The sequence below is a fragment of the Hibiscus syriacus genome, unplaced genomic scaffold (genome assembly GCF_006381635.1).
Source record: "Hibiscus syriacus cultivar Baekdansim isolate YM2019G1 unplaced genomic scaffold, ASM638163v2 tig00016065_pilon, whole genome shotgun sequence".
NCBI classification, from domain to species: domain Eukaryota; kingdom Viridiplantae; phylum Streptophyta; class Magnoliopsida; order Malvales; family Malvaceae; genus Hibiscus; species Hibiscus syriacus.
This window is the reverse complement of record NW_024062380.1, coordinates 1,216,063-1,230,492: the sequence shown is the minus strand read 5'-3', so window position 1 is coordinate 1,230,492 and position 14,430 is coordinate 1,216,063. Positions and strand designations below refer to the sequence as shown.

Genomic DNA, 14,430 nt, shown 5'->3' with positions numbered 1-14,430 from the left:
AACATTTTTTTTATAAGAATAATAGGCCTCATTAAAAACCCCCTTCATGATTAATGGAACTTGAAAACAATTCCTTAATCAGCGGAAGGAGGAAAAGAGTGCCCTAGGATTTCATTAACAATAAAATAAGTACATAGAAATACAACTCCTAACTCCCTTAAGGAGATAGAAAACCAAAAAGAAACATCCCTCAAAAATAACATGAGGATAAACCAATACCAGCCTAAGCTAGGACATCTGCATCTAGATTGGCAGTCCTATTAACCCATCTAATAACACCTTCACAATCTCTGAGCTTATGAATAATGTCTTTAACAATTTGAACATAAACATGAGGACATAAAACAACATCCTTAACCCAATCGATTGCCACCCTACTATCACTCTCGATAATCAATCGTACCTTAAATCTCTGTCGAATAGATTCAAAAAAAGCTAGACCCTTTTGGATGGCTCTCAATTCCATCAAGGTTGGAAGCCTCGGACCAGCAGGCTCTCAAAATCAAAATTGTGACCACTCCCCAAACTATTTGGTTCCTGCGGGAGCATGATTTTAGAATTTGGCTCATCATTGTGCAAAATGCTTCTATCACACTTAGAACACCAAAATCCTTGTAGTAAATAATCTAATGTCTCGACCTGTTTCTCATATTCGATATTTAAAAATAGTTTGCAGAAACATTTTTCTATCCCATCTACACCATCGGAAGATCCATATAGGCATGATAAAAATCCAAGACAATATGGAATCACTTTCCTCACCTTTTCATGCTTATCTTTCTCTAAGGACCTGTTTATTCAAAGGGTGGAAGAAACAAGCAAATGCATTCAGTTTAGGAATCTTTGCAATAAATAATATTATCTGTTGAAAATTTGGTCATTGAAAGCCTTGATTTAGTCATAATCTTTGAGATATTCTAGGATATGTTTTCTATGTAAATATGAAAGTAAAAGATGTAAATCAAGAAAAAATAGGAAAGTAGAAGCCGTCAAATATTGGCTCTAATTATTTTCTTTTTTTGTTGTAATTTCCCTTTGTATAAAAGGAGCCTTGTACTCATTCAAGAAATAAGACACATATTATTTCTTTATTTTTTTCTAATTTGGTATCATAGCCATAATCGTGTCTTAACCCTAAAATACAACAGTTCCAAAATCACCGTAGCCATGTCCGAAGTCGCGCCGAAAATAACCTCAACCCCTGCTGCTGCCACTCTGCAGCACCACTCCAATTCTCATTCTGTCCAAATCGCCACCATCCGCTTAAATGGTGACAACTTCCTCCGATGGTCACAATCAGTCCGGATGTATATTCGTGGGAAAGGGAAAATTGGTTACATCACTGGTGACAAGAAGGCTCCTGCTGTTGATGATCCGCTGTACGCTACTTGGGATGCTGAAAACTCCATGGTTATGACATAGATGGTCAATTCCATGGAGGAGGACATAAGCTCCAATTACATGTGTTATCCTACTGCAAAAGAATTGTGGGATAATGTTAGTCAGATGTATTCTGACATGGGCAACCAATCTCAGGTTTTTTTTTAGTTGACTTAAAAATTAGAGGAGATTCGTCAATGAGATAATTCTGTCACCACATATTTCCATTCGTTGAAAAAGATGTGGCAGGATCTTGACCTCTTCAAAACATACGAATGGAAAAGTAGTGACGACTGTAATCACCATAAGAAAACTGTAGAAGATACTCGTATTTACAAGTTTCTTGCCGGCCTCAATGTTGAGTTTGATGAAGTACGAGAAAAGATTATTAGCATGCCTCCTCTTCCATCCATTGGCAAAATATTTGCCGAAGTTAGAAGAGAAGAAAACCGAAGGAATGTCATGCTCAAAAATAGGAGTATTGGTGAGTTAATTGAAAATTATGCCTTATTGAGTGATGTTGCAGCCTACAAGGCAGTAAACTACCAGTGCAGGTCTGATGATAAACCACGGGTCTAGTGCGATTTTTGCAACAAACCCTGCCATACACGTGAGAAATGTTGGAAAATTCATGGCAAACCTTTTAACTGAAAAAGCAACAAGCAAGGAGAGAAGAATTGTGGAATTCCTATTGCAAGTGAAGTTGACTCAGGTCCCTTCAACAAAGAGCAGATTGATTAACTCTTGAAACTGATAAAATCCAATTTCTCATCCGGTATTCCTAGTGTTTATTTGGCACAAACAGTTAGTAATCCTAAAGCCCTTTCTTGTCCAAATTCCTCTCCGTGGATAATAGATTTCGGAGCCTCAGATCACATGACTAGTTTTTCTCATTTATTTAATACATATTTACCTTGCCCTGGAAATGAAAAAATTAGAATTGCCGATGGTAGTTTTTCACCTATTGCAGGAAAATGACTCATTAAACTGATAGAGAAAATTAATCTCAATAATGTTCATGTCCCTAAATTAGCTTGCAATATTTTGTCTGTCAATAAACTATCTAGAGATTCTAAGTGTTGCATTACCTTCTTTGAATCACATTGTGAATTTCAGGACCGGAACTCGGGGATGATGTTTGGATGTTCTAGGATGATTGAATGTCTTTATTACTTTGATGAAGTATCTATCAGTAATAAAAAAGTTCAGAGCTTTAGTGGTACTAGTTCAATTTCTGTTCGAGAAAAAATAATGTTGTGGCACTATAGACTAGGACATCCTAGTTTTATTTATTTGAAACACTTATTTCCAAAATTATTTAAAGGGATTGATTGTTCTTCTTTTTATTGTGAAAATTGCATTTTTTTCAAAAAATCGTCGTTCCCCTTATTTACCAAAAGAATATCATGCCTCCAAACCTTTTTATCTGATTCATAGTGATGTTTGGGCCCTTCTAAAGTTACTACTATTTCTGGTAAAAGGTGGTTTGTTATTTTTATTGATGACCACACACAGTTATGTTGGATTTATCTAATGAATAAAAAGTATGACGTGAAAGATTTATTCAAAAAAGTTTACATTCTGATTGAAAACCAATTTCAAACCAAGATTAGAATTTTACATTATGACAATGGAACATAATATTTTAATGAGCATTTAGATGATTTTTTTAAAGAGAAATGGATTTTTCATCACTCTACATGTCGAGATACCCCTCAACAAAATGGCATTGCAAAATGAAAAAATAAACATTTACTTGAAATAACACGTGCCATAATGTTTTACATGCATGTTCTCAAATACTTATGGGGTGAAGCAGTTTTAACAGCCGCTTACTTGATAAATAGGATGCCTATTAAGGTGTTAACATACAAAACACCACTCGATTGCCTAAAATCATCTTTTCCTAGAACAAGGTTGTTTTCTGAATTACCTATCAAAGTTTTTGGAAGTACTGTCTATGTTCATGTTCCATGCCAATTTCGTTCAAAACTTAACCCACGTGCTATTAAATGCGTTTTTTTGGAGTCCAATATCCTTCGCTGTGAAGTTGAAATTTGCTCTGAAATTGAGAAATTGTTTATTGACAACCAGCGGTCCATTCGTCGTAAAGTTGAACTTGCGTTGTCTGGAGTCCAATATCTTTCGTTGTGAAGTTGAAATTGGCTCTGAAATTGAGAAATTGAGAAATTGTTGTTGACAACCAGCCGTCCCTTCGTTGTGAAGTTGAACTTGTGTTGTATTGAGTCCAATATCCTTCGTTGTGAAGTTGAAATTGGCTCTGAAATTGAGAAGTTGTTTGTTGACAACCAGCGGTCCCTTCGTCGTGAAGTTGAACTTGCGTTGTCTGGAGTCAAATATCCTTCGATGTGAAGTTGAAATTGGCTCCGAAATTGAGAAATTGTTTGTTGACAACCAGCGATCCCTTCGTCGTGAAGTTGAACTTGCGTTGTCTGGAGTCCAATATCTTTCGCTGTGAAGTTGAAATTGGCTCTGAAATTGAGAAGTTGTTTGTTGACAACCAGCGGTCCCTTCGTCGTGAAGTTGAACTTGCGTTGTCTGGAGTCCAATATCCTTCGCTGTGAAGTTGAAATTGGCTCTGAAATTGAGAAGCTGTTTGTTGACAGTCAGCCGCCCCTTCGCTGTGAAGTTGAGCTTGTGCTGTCTTGAGTCCAATATCCTTCGCTGTGAAGTTGAAATTGGCTTTGAAATTGGGAAATTATTTATTGACAACCAGCGGTCCCTTCGTCGTGAAGTTGAACTTGTGTTGTCTGGAGAGAAACTGTCTCAAGGGAGACAATTTGTTTCAAGGAAGACTGTCTCAAGGGAGACGAAATTTGTTTCAAAGAAAAACTATCTCAAACGAGATAAAATCTTGTTTTAAATGAGACTGTCTCAAGCGAGACAAAATTTATATTAGAAATGTCGAATCTGAAGATGAATGTCGATCTTTTAATCTGTCGAGTTGGTTGAAGTGTAACTTCTTGATGCTGAGTTAAGTAACCAACATCAATCTTTAAAGGTGCTTTTGAATCGAGTATCTTTCGTCTTGAAGTCGAAACTTGACTCTAAAAACTGTAAAAAATTATGTATGTAGAAAATGATAAATATGATGCTCTAAAATGTATGCATAAGATGCATGTAACATGAATTAGTTATATTTTATCTTCTAAAAAAGGTCTGATAATTTGCATTAGGATGTTGAATCCCCAAATGATGCCCCAATATCTAAAAATGCCCCAATATTTGATATTGAATCTCCAAAGATGCCCCAAATGTTCCTCATTTCTTGCTTCAGCATTGATTCTGAGCATGAGTTTTGTGTCTAAGAGTCACATGTCATTTACCAAGATCCACTCTAGAAAGACTGTCTTGATTGAAAAAAATGTTTTTCTTTCTCTTTTAGTTTTAAAGTTCTGAAAATATCAATAAAGAGTTTCGAAAAATATTTAATCCAAAGTTTTGAAAATATTGTCACTTTCATGGTTTTACAATTGAGATAAATCATAAAACTAGAGTTCATCGGATATCAAAGAATTAATTACAATGTTAATCCTTCAATAAATTATAGTTATTTGACAAGTGCCAAGATCAAAGCTATTTTTGGGAAGTGGTTAAGGAAAGGATAAAAAAAATCTCAGGTTATTATGCTTGGTCAAAGGTTTGGCATTTGATGCTCAAAGGTTTGATGAGGTAGCTTGCATGCTCCTCTATTGGAAGTGTTCTCTGACTCCCAACCTTCGTGGTCATACTCGGGTTGTGTGATGCCGTATCAAGGAATTTGTGTGATCGCCTCAGTTGCACAATTTTTATATTCGAGCCGCCTTTTCAGGTTTTCAACTCGAACCCTCCTTTGGTTTCAAGACGTTATTCATGATTTACGTCTTGAACCCCCCTTTGTTATTTTTCTCTACCATGCATTAATTACATTATTTTTTGCAAACAAAGATTAATCCTGATGGGCGGGATGAAATCTGAAGATAGTCTCTTCTGTTTAGAAATCCATGTATGATTAGAAGGGACTTTTAAGGCACGTAATGTAGGCCAGGGTTCATGGTTATGAAAGAAAGGATAAATAGGCCCAAACAAGTGTTTCAGGGTGTTGAACCAATGATCAATTCATTCTGATGCCTTCAATCATGTCTTGCTCAAAATGTCTCTCTCTTGATGCTCTATGGTCTTCGAGTGAAGTGATTCAGGGATTCGGGAATGTTTGTGCTTGATTAATCTCATAGTTTGAAGCTTGATTTGTCATTTGTCTTTAGGGAATCTTTGCATGTGCTTTTTGTCCATTTTTCTTTTTGATTTTCGTTCTTTCTTTTTTTCTTTTGTTTTTCTTTTTTCTTTTTTTTTCTTCTTTTGCTTCTTTTCTTTTTTGTTCTTGATTGGATATTCGCACTTGCCATTTGGTCTACCTTTAGATCGATGTCTTCACTCATGTGAGCAGATTACTTCCACCTTGCCCCCAGTATGGAGGGTGATCCTTGGTTAGGGTTGAATTTGAAGAAAAAAATACTATAGGCTCAAAAGGGGACACAAGGGATATATATTTTCTCCTGTTGTGAAGGGATAAAGAAAGAAAGCCATTCATCATTTCATACATGTAAGTCTTCACAGAAGAGGTATCCCAGGAGGATAGATTTTCAGGATTAGTTCTATTCACATGAAAACAATGTAGTTAATGCATGATAGAATTATTTCAGATGAATTCTTCTTCTTTTTTCCACAGATGTCTCAATGTTTAAGCTCCCCGCGAGATGCCCCAAGTTGTGTCTTTAGAATAACGCTCATGTTCAGATGAACAACTCAATGCCTTAGGTTTTAATGGTATTAAAATGTCAATTTTGAGTCCAAAAAGACAGTATTGTGATTTTATTGACTCAAAGAAAGGTATGGGTATATCGAAAAGACAAAGGCAATGTTCAAGAATTTGGTCTTTTTGGTAATGACCATGAGTTATTTTGAGTAAAGAATTGAGGTATTTTATTTTGGGGTTTGAGATAGGATAAGAAAGGTCTAATCTTGTCATATGTCAAAAATCTGCAATTCTTGAAGAATTAAAAGAATCCTTAATTCATTTAATATTCGAAGAACTAAAGATTAGAATTTGTTCAATTGCTCCACCTTAGAAAGTAGCATAAATTCAATCCTTTAAAAGATTAAGAAAACGATGAAAGATTAGAGACGTGTTTAAACAAAACAATCATCTAAGTGCAAATGGTATATGTCATACCCCCCTCTTCGGCCGTTTATGCCCCTGAATCCATCAGGTTTTGGATCTTGCGCTTCAGCGCCTTATAGTTCTCAGAGTAATGTTTGGGGCTTCTTATGTGATAACACTTAACAGCTTCAACATCGTAGTCCTTAAGATATAGGGATTCTTTCTTAGATCATGTTGCCCGGCTTTATCCTACCATCAACTGATTAGGCTCTTTAATGTTACAATCTTGCTTCCATGTGGTTAAATCCACTTCATCGAGTCTTTCATGACATAATTTCATATTTTTGAAAATGCTTGAAAATGTAGATGAAGATGCAAAAAGGCAAAAATGAAAAATGCAAGAATGCATGAAATGTTCGAGGCATTGATCCAGAAAAGTGTCCATTATTATAAATAATCTTTATTTAGACAAAAATGTTTTATCTTGTAAGAGACATAAAAACGATCAAATGTACATTCGGACTAAATTCTCTAGACCCCGAACAGCTTCTAGTTGATTGACAAATCTTCTGTCTTCATCTGTCACTGGTTGTATGCCTTGTCGAACCATTCTAGTTTCCCTTGCCAGGCCGTGTAGATGACGAGCTGTCTTTTGTACTTGATCCATAAAGTCTCAGATGACTGCGTTTCTGGCCTTCACCCTTTGTTGTACTTGCTCCCAACGGAAATGCCACTGTAAACCTCCGTCGAAGAGCACTATTTGAAGTTCGCTCACTTTCTTCTTGAACCCATCTACAATAGCTTCTAACTCAGCTATTGTTTTGTCATCTCTCTCATGTTATTTCTCCAGATTAGCCATCTGGATTCTCAAGCATTGGTTTTGATGCTGACTGTCTGCTAAGCGCCTCTGGGCAGTCTTCATCTATTCCTTCTAAGTTCTCTCATCAGGCCCTTCGAACTTTCTTTTCAGGCTATAAGCTTCGTCTTTCCAGTATTCAGAAGCCACTTTCAACTTGGAGTTATCCTTAACTTTATCTTGATACACATTTCTCAAATCTTCAAGCTCAAAACAGACTTTTTTCTGTTCGCTTTCCAGTTTGTCTGCTCTATCTTTCTAAGAATCGGCATCTAGTTTCCATTGATAACGTTCAGCTTTAAATTCCTTAACTCTCTGTTTCAGCTCATTATTCACAGCTTCAAACTCTGCCTTGAATATCTCAGGTTCAGAAGGGACAGGTCTGAGATGTTCCTCCATGGTCCGGGTGTCTTCACAGTCTGGCATCGGGATGCTATCATTCTTTCTCAATCTTCGCCACTCCATATAATTCGGAGTAAGCATATCTCTGGCAGCCACGACATCCATTCGGGATATTTTCTTCCATGACTCGGCTGTCTCTTTGATCTTCTTCTTATAACTGTCACTGTGATACACAAACTCTAATATAGATAATCCGTATGTTGTTGGGATAAACTGACGTGCCTCATACTATCTAAGTGCCAACAACGGAGCATACCCAACTGCACCCCAAAGTTCAAGTAAGGTCATAGTGTCAGAATCCCCAAATCGGAAAAGAACATCACTGAGGAACAACCAGGAGGCTCTCCAAGTAATATCCCGGTCCTGAAGATGAGTGAAGACCTTCATCCATTCTTCTTTCGAAGTGCCTTCATGCCATTTCATAGTGATGAACTCTCCCAATGGTGAATAGGTAGTGCTGAATCGGCGGTAGACAACCCCGTTAGTCTTCCAGAAGTGGCTGAAAATCCAGACTTGAAGGAGCTGAACACATCCAATGAACCTTCCTCCACCAGTTCTTCTGCAATGATTAAGAGACCGAAAGGTCTCGACTAAGATGGTCGGCGCTGGGTTGAATCGCCTTGGAAGTTGTTCAAATAGTTCTACTACGGTTGCGTCGATGCACCCCAAGTTCTTCGGAAAGATAATCAAACCGTACAGACCCAGTACAAGATCTATAGTCTTCCATTCATCAGGGTAGTTCTTCATTAGTTGCTTTATATGGATCAAATCGATTCCTTCCCCGTTACCTTTGTGTCGAAGTCGATCAGTCACCTATTTTTCATCAACCCCTGCAATCTTAGCTAGTCCGTTCTTGAAAGGCTGACTCTTGATGTGTTTGATATATGCCCTCTCTAGTCTGATGTTTTCGCAGTGTAGTAGGGTAGTATACTCTTCAATTGTGGGCACCATGTCCTCCCGGTTAAAGGTGAAACAACTATATCTCGGGTTTCAGAATTGAATTAATGCTCGGAGCAGGGGCTCATCAGTCTTGACATGGAGTAAGAGGGCAATATCACCATATCGTTGGTTGAACTTATGCTTTCTGTCATTCCCCCAACTGTCCCAAATGTTTCGCAGTTCTTGGACATCGTTCTGCTTTAGGCTAATAAAGGCGTAGCTAACCAGTTCTGACACATAGTTTCCTTGAAGACTGTCTCCTTTTTCCTTCTGAGTCTTCTCGGACCACAGTCGTACCTCGGAGTTTTTAATCTCTTGTATTACAACACCTTTATCCATTAATTCAGATTATTTTGTGTTACAAACACCTTTTTAAGGATTAACAGCCTCTTGTTATGATGCAAATGATAAAAACAAAATAAAAGAGGACAAAATAAAAAAAAATTAGTGAGATAAATCAAAATAATAAAATGAAAAATCATACCCCACATAATATCTACCCGAACATGCTTAGTATTCCTACTCGGACATGATCTCTATCCCGCATGCTAATTTCAAACAAATCTTAACCGCATATTTGTCTAGTTTGCATGCTTTGAACAGAAAGTAAAGCATGAAATAATTCTGGCATCCTAGGGTTTGAAATGAGGTTTTGGGGTAGGCTCTAATTCTTCAAAGTCTCCCGGTTAAGGTGCTAAAAAACGGTACCCGAGTTCTCCTTGCTGATGTCCCATTGGGCTTGCCAGACCCTTAGTCCTAAATTCATCACAGGCTTGTGTGAACTAAGTTAATCTCGAGAGGACACATTCTCTTATGTCTATGCGGATAATAAATTCACACGAAGACATAAGGTATATGAATCCCGAAGGCTACTTGCTAGGCATATGCGATGAATAAATTCACACGAATGCGTCGCTTTCACCCCCACTTAAAACGGATTCAGAGCTCGGATTTAGAACCTTAGATGAAAAAAGACTCTAAGGGCTGAAATCATTGAGAAAACGGTTAATACAACTATTTACTTGAAAAAATATAATCAAAAATAAGCAATAAGGATCGAAATGTTACCTTAAAATTTAAACTTACCCTTTTCATTAAAAAGACAACTGAAAATTACCTTAGCCTGACTCACTTGAGAATCCCCAGTGGAGTCGCCAAGTTGTCGCAACCGTCTTTCGGTTGGGCCCCAGAATTGGGCTTCGACTTAAAAAATGTGAATTGGAGTCGCCACCGATCATTTACTTAAGAATAAATAGGTTGATCGGATACCTTATTTCTTACCTGATCTGCGTCTTTCCAAAGATGTGTCAGGTTCGGGAGTCGGTTACAGTCAAGGAAGGATTAGCACCCTTGAACTGCCCTTTCGGTACTACGTAATTTCCAGTTGTCTTTGATTAAGAAAATTATAAGTTTAAATTAAAAGATAAAATAATGATCCAAAATTACTTACCTTTGACGGATTTACAAATATACCCTTTAAAAGTCAAAATATGAGTTAGAAGAGATGAATAAATGATAAATAAAGTAAAACAAATAAAATAAGGAGATTAAGAAAGAAATAAAGTAAATATAAAATGAATATAATATATAAAATAAAAAATACAATAACACTAATATATACATAGCAAACAACTAAATAAAAATAAAATGATAATGCAAATAAATAAATAAAACAAGTAAAAGAACATAAAAACATAAAATATAGGATAAAGATAAAAAGAAAATAGATAAATAAATGAGTAAAATATATAAAAAAGTAAAAGCATATATATATAAATAAAATAATAATAATAAAAAAAATCAAAAGTAATATACGTATTTATACATGTAAAATAGGAAATATATAAATATATATATATAATAACACTAAAAAAACATATATACATATATAATAAAATTAATAGAAAGTAACATGCATATATAACAAGAATAATAAAGTAGGAAAAAAATGATTTAGGGGGGTGAATTAAATATTTAAAAAAAATGAACACGCCTCAGGGGTAGATCTAGGTTTGAAACTTCGAAACCCCACCCTTTTTTTGTTATATGCGCAACCCACGTTTTGGGTTATTCGAACCAAATATCAAGAAAAATAACGTGCAAATGCGAGAAATGAACGAACCAATGTAAAAAAGATGCTACCTTTTATTTCCTTTTTGAATCGTTTACAATAGCTTTGCCTTTGTATTTTCCGTGCTTTCCTCTGTGTTTTGTGTGTAAATCGTATGTTACAATAGTGAGTTATAATGGCTATTTATAGTGCTTGTAGATCCTATCTTTAGGAGTTTAAATCATAGTAGAACTCTATCCTATTTTTAGGAGTTTGAATCCTAGCAAAATTTTATCCTATTTTTAAGAGTTTGAATCCTAGTAGGACGAAAATGTGTGTTGACAATAAGTATGTTGCCTTGATGTATATGTGATAATCATGCAAAATATGATTGTAAGATAATTCTAGCATGCTTAACATATTAAAATAACAATGTGCATCTATTGTGAAGGTGTATTCATACTAAGTTATTCTTTAACTATTAAAACATTATATAACTTAACATAAGAGGGTGTTAAGTTATCAAATGAATCAAAAGCTTCAAGATACTTAGTTATGAGTACTTCCCTGAATTGTTTGGCCCTTGACCTAGTAATGGGACCTTGTGGCATGACTTCCGGATCTAGAGCGGGCGTGATCACATCACAAGTTCTTGAAATACGTATATATGCAGTGCACAATGCAACCTGGAAATGTATATAGATCTATGAGTACTCAGAAGACAGTGGTAGGTAGGTAGGTAGATATATGTATATATGTATATTTATATGTTGTTTGACTATAAATAATAATTGTATTCCTGAAACTTAATTTACCTTAAGCTCCATGCTTTTGGTTCTCCGCATTGAGCGATGGAAAACATTAACTAAATTTTCAGCAGTTAGCTTGACAACATCATCAGGACAACTAGAGTGCACTGCCCTAAGGCAACCACCTAAGCAGGTATCATATGATGTGTTCCTGAAAAGGAAACACAGTAGAACACTAAGAATTACAGCTATACAAAATCTATCAGCACCAAATGTCACTAGCATAAGATTTTACATGAAGAATAAATAATCAGATTCAAGCATACATGTAACTACTTATTGCTAGAGCTCTAGTTATAACCCTCTACACAATCTAAGCCTTCAAAAAGGTGACCATCATTTATCAAACAAGAGGCAAAGGTCAGAATTCTCCGTACAATTATAACACCAAAATCTACATGTTCATGGGGTGCCCATGTGAGTTGACCATTTAGCTTGTATAATCTTTCAGATAAAGTACAATATTTGATTCTCATTAATTAACAATATGCACTCAACTCTGAACAGGATGCTTGGAACTAATAAAATAGACCACAAAGAAACCATCTTAGTCGGAAGTTTGTCATTCGAAGTTAGTAACTAACGGAGACAATATATGTTACTCATCAAACTCACAAGCTTAATTAATACGATACAGGATAAGGTTATAGTCCCAAGAATTAGAAGTCAATCTGTGTCAGAATTTTATAATTATTTCACATGGTTCCTACACATTTGGGTTCTGGCTTCTTAGGAACTTTTTATTCTTCAATTATAATTTTCAACAACAAAAAAAGTATCAGAAATCAGAATGCAAACCTGAATACAGGGAGTCCCTCTTTGTCCTCACCTAATATGGTGGATATTGAGCGGATTAAATTCTCATGTGGAACATTGTCATAACTCATCACTGATCCAATGACACGTGCAAAGTCAAAACATGCCTTCCAAAAAATTTAAATTGTCAGCCACAGTAACAAGTGGATACTAGAAACCACATTAGCAAACTAACTAACTAAACGAAGATGTAAAAACTGCATTCAAGAAGCTCGTAGTCAAACATACATGTAACCTACCATTTGCAAATCAGCATCTCCATAGCATAAAAGAGAGCATGCGGCAGAAACAAATGATGTATTCATGAGACCTTCCACATATAGGGTTCCTTCAGTTAAGCATTTGCTAAGAAACTTTATGATCCAAGTTGCAAAAGGTTGCCACCAGTTTCTTCCCAAGAGGTTAATCAAAATGCCAGGGCCATCAAGGGGTTTATTGCTTGTTGGTAGAACACAGAGACATGTTGAGTCACTTAAATTTTGAGAAAAGGACCGAAGTAAACACTTTAAAGTAAATCTTGTGGCTTCTGTAATTCTTGAGTTTTCCGAAGAGAAGGATGATATATACAAAATATCTGGATGAATACAAACCTGAATTAGATTTCTTTTAACTTTTTAGATACACCATATATTGTAGTCAGGCTGCCAAATAACGTAGTAGCCATGTATTAGAACAAATGCAGATCATAAAATAGAACTAGTCAATTACATAAGAAAGCAGTCACCACATAATATAAATCAAAATCCTTACAGCTCCTTTTACCTTCAATGGCACACATGGCATCAATGAAAAGCATTCTATATGCATCTCGAGATCCAGTACGAAGCATTGATAGAAGGGGTCCAACTGTTTCAAAAATTACTCCATGTCGAGAACTGAAATATGTAGATAATCCTTGAAAATACAGGAAAAGATATAAAATAAAGAAAAACTATGAAAATGAAATTGAAAATTTTAAAAGAACAATACATGATGAAAAGACGTCCTAAAAAATGCATCGAACAATTGAATTTAATAGAATCGTCAACCTAAATGCAGGTTCATTAAAAAATGGCAATATCCGACCAATCACGGGCAGCACAGCACTGGCTTTGCCATGATAAAAAAACCCCAGGAAAATTCCCTGCTGTGTGAGAAATGAGCTTCAACACAGCTATGACTTCTCGTTCGTTGGCTGCAACATATGTAACAGCAACAAAAATAAAACCATTCATAACTGAAGTCGCCAATTTCATGAAAACCCATTAAAAGTGAGAGAGAAACTAAACTCTTATGCAAGCGAACATAAAAAAGCAAAAGGAAATAAAATATTTTTTTCTTTCATTTCTCAAGAAGAAAAGTAAAGCCCACATTTTATGCAGACGGAAAGGCCCCAAAAAGAAGAGAAAATGGGTTTTGGAAAGGAAAGAAAGAGTACCAGAAGAAGAGGGAACAACGTAAGCGTGGAGAAGATTGGGAAGAACGGCACGGAATCTGGTCTCTAAAGCATCATCGTCAGCGTTACTGTCAATGTTGTTTGGAGGAGTGGAAGAAGTTGCAGCAATGCGTTCACGAAGTTCGTGAACCAAGCTCGAGAGATTCCTACTGTTACTTGTACTATTAGCCATTGCATCTGTTCTCTTCCCTCCCAATTTTTAAACCTTGGGAATTTGGCTGTTCTTTTTTCTCTCGCTTTCTCTTTGTTTTTTAAATTCTGTCGTCGGATCGGACCGGTAATTGGGAAAGTTCCGGTCCTTATGTAATGTCCTCCATCAATTTCACTTTTGACATAATTATCTATAGACCCTTTTATATGGCACTTTCTCTTAATTTGGTATCTAAATATTCTTTTTTCACAATTTAATACTTATACTCTCATTCCATGAACTAGTTTGATACTTGTCACTACGACGTTACGTCCTAAACACGTGATATTATTCGATACGGGTGTTCAAAAGAATCTATAATTGTTAGTTGGTGTAATCCTTCCATTTAATTAACTGAAACATTAATGTTAAATAGTTTTGATTAATCAAAT

At 35.8% G+C, this 14,430-nt stretch overlaps 1 protein-coding gene across 1 annotated transcript; it reads right to left on the bottom strand.

Moving 5' to 3' along the window:
• Nucleotides 1-11,594: 11,594 nt before the first annotated feature.
• On the bottom strand, nt 11,595-14,020 carry LOC120208211 (serine/threonine-protein kinase ATR-like). The gene is made up of 6 exons (XM_039207536.1): nt 13,850-14,020; nt 13,442-13,536; nt 13,176-13,288; nt 12,653-12,987; nt 12,396-12,520; nt 11,595-11,748 (listed from the first exon to the last, which is right to left on the bottom strand). The coding sequence occupies exons 1-6, from the start codon at nt 14,018-14,020 to the stop codon at nt 11,595-11,597; spliced, it is 993 nt and encodes a 330-aa protein (XP_039063467.1).
• Nucleotides 14,021-14,430: the final 410 nt, after the last annotated feature.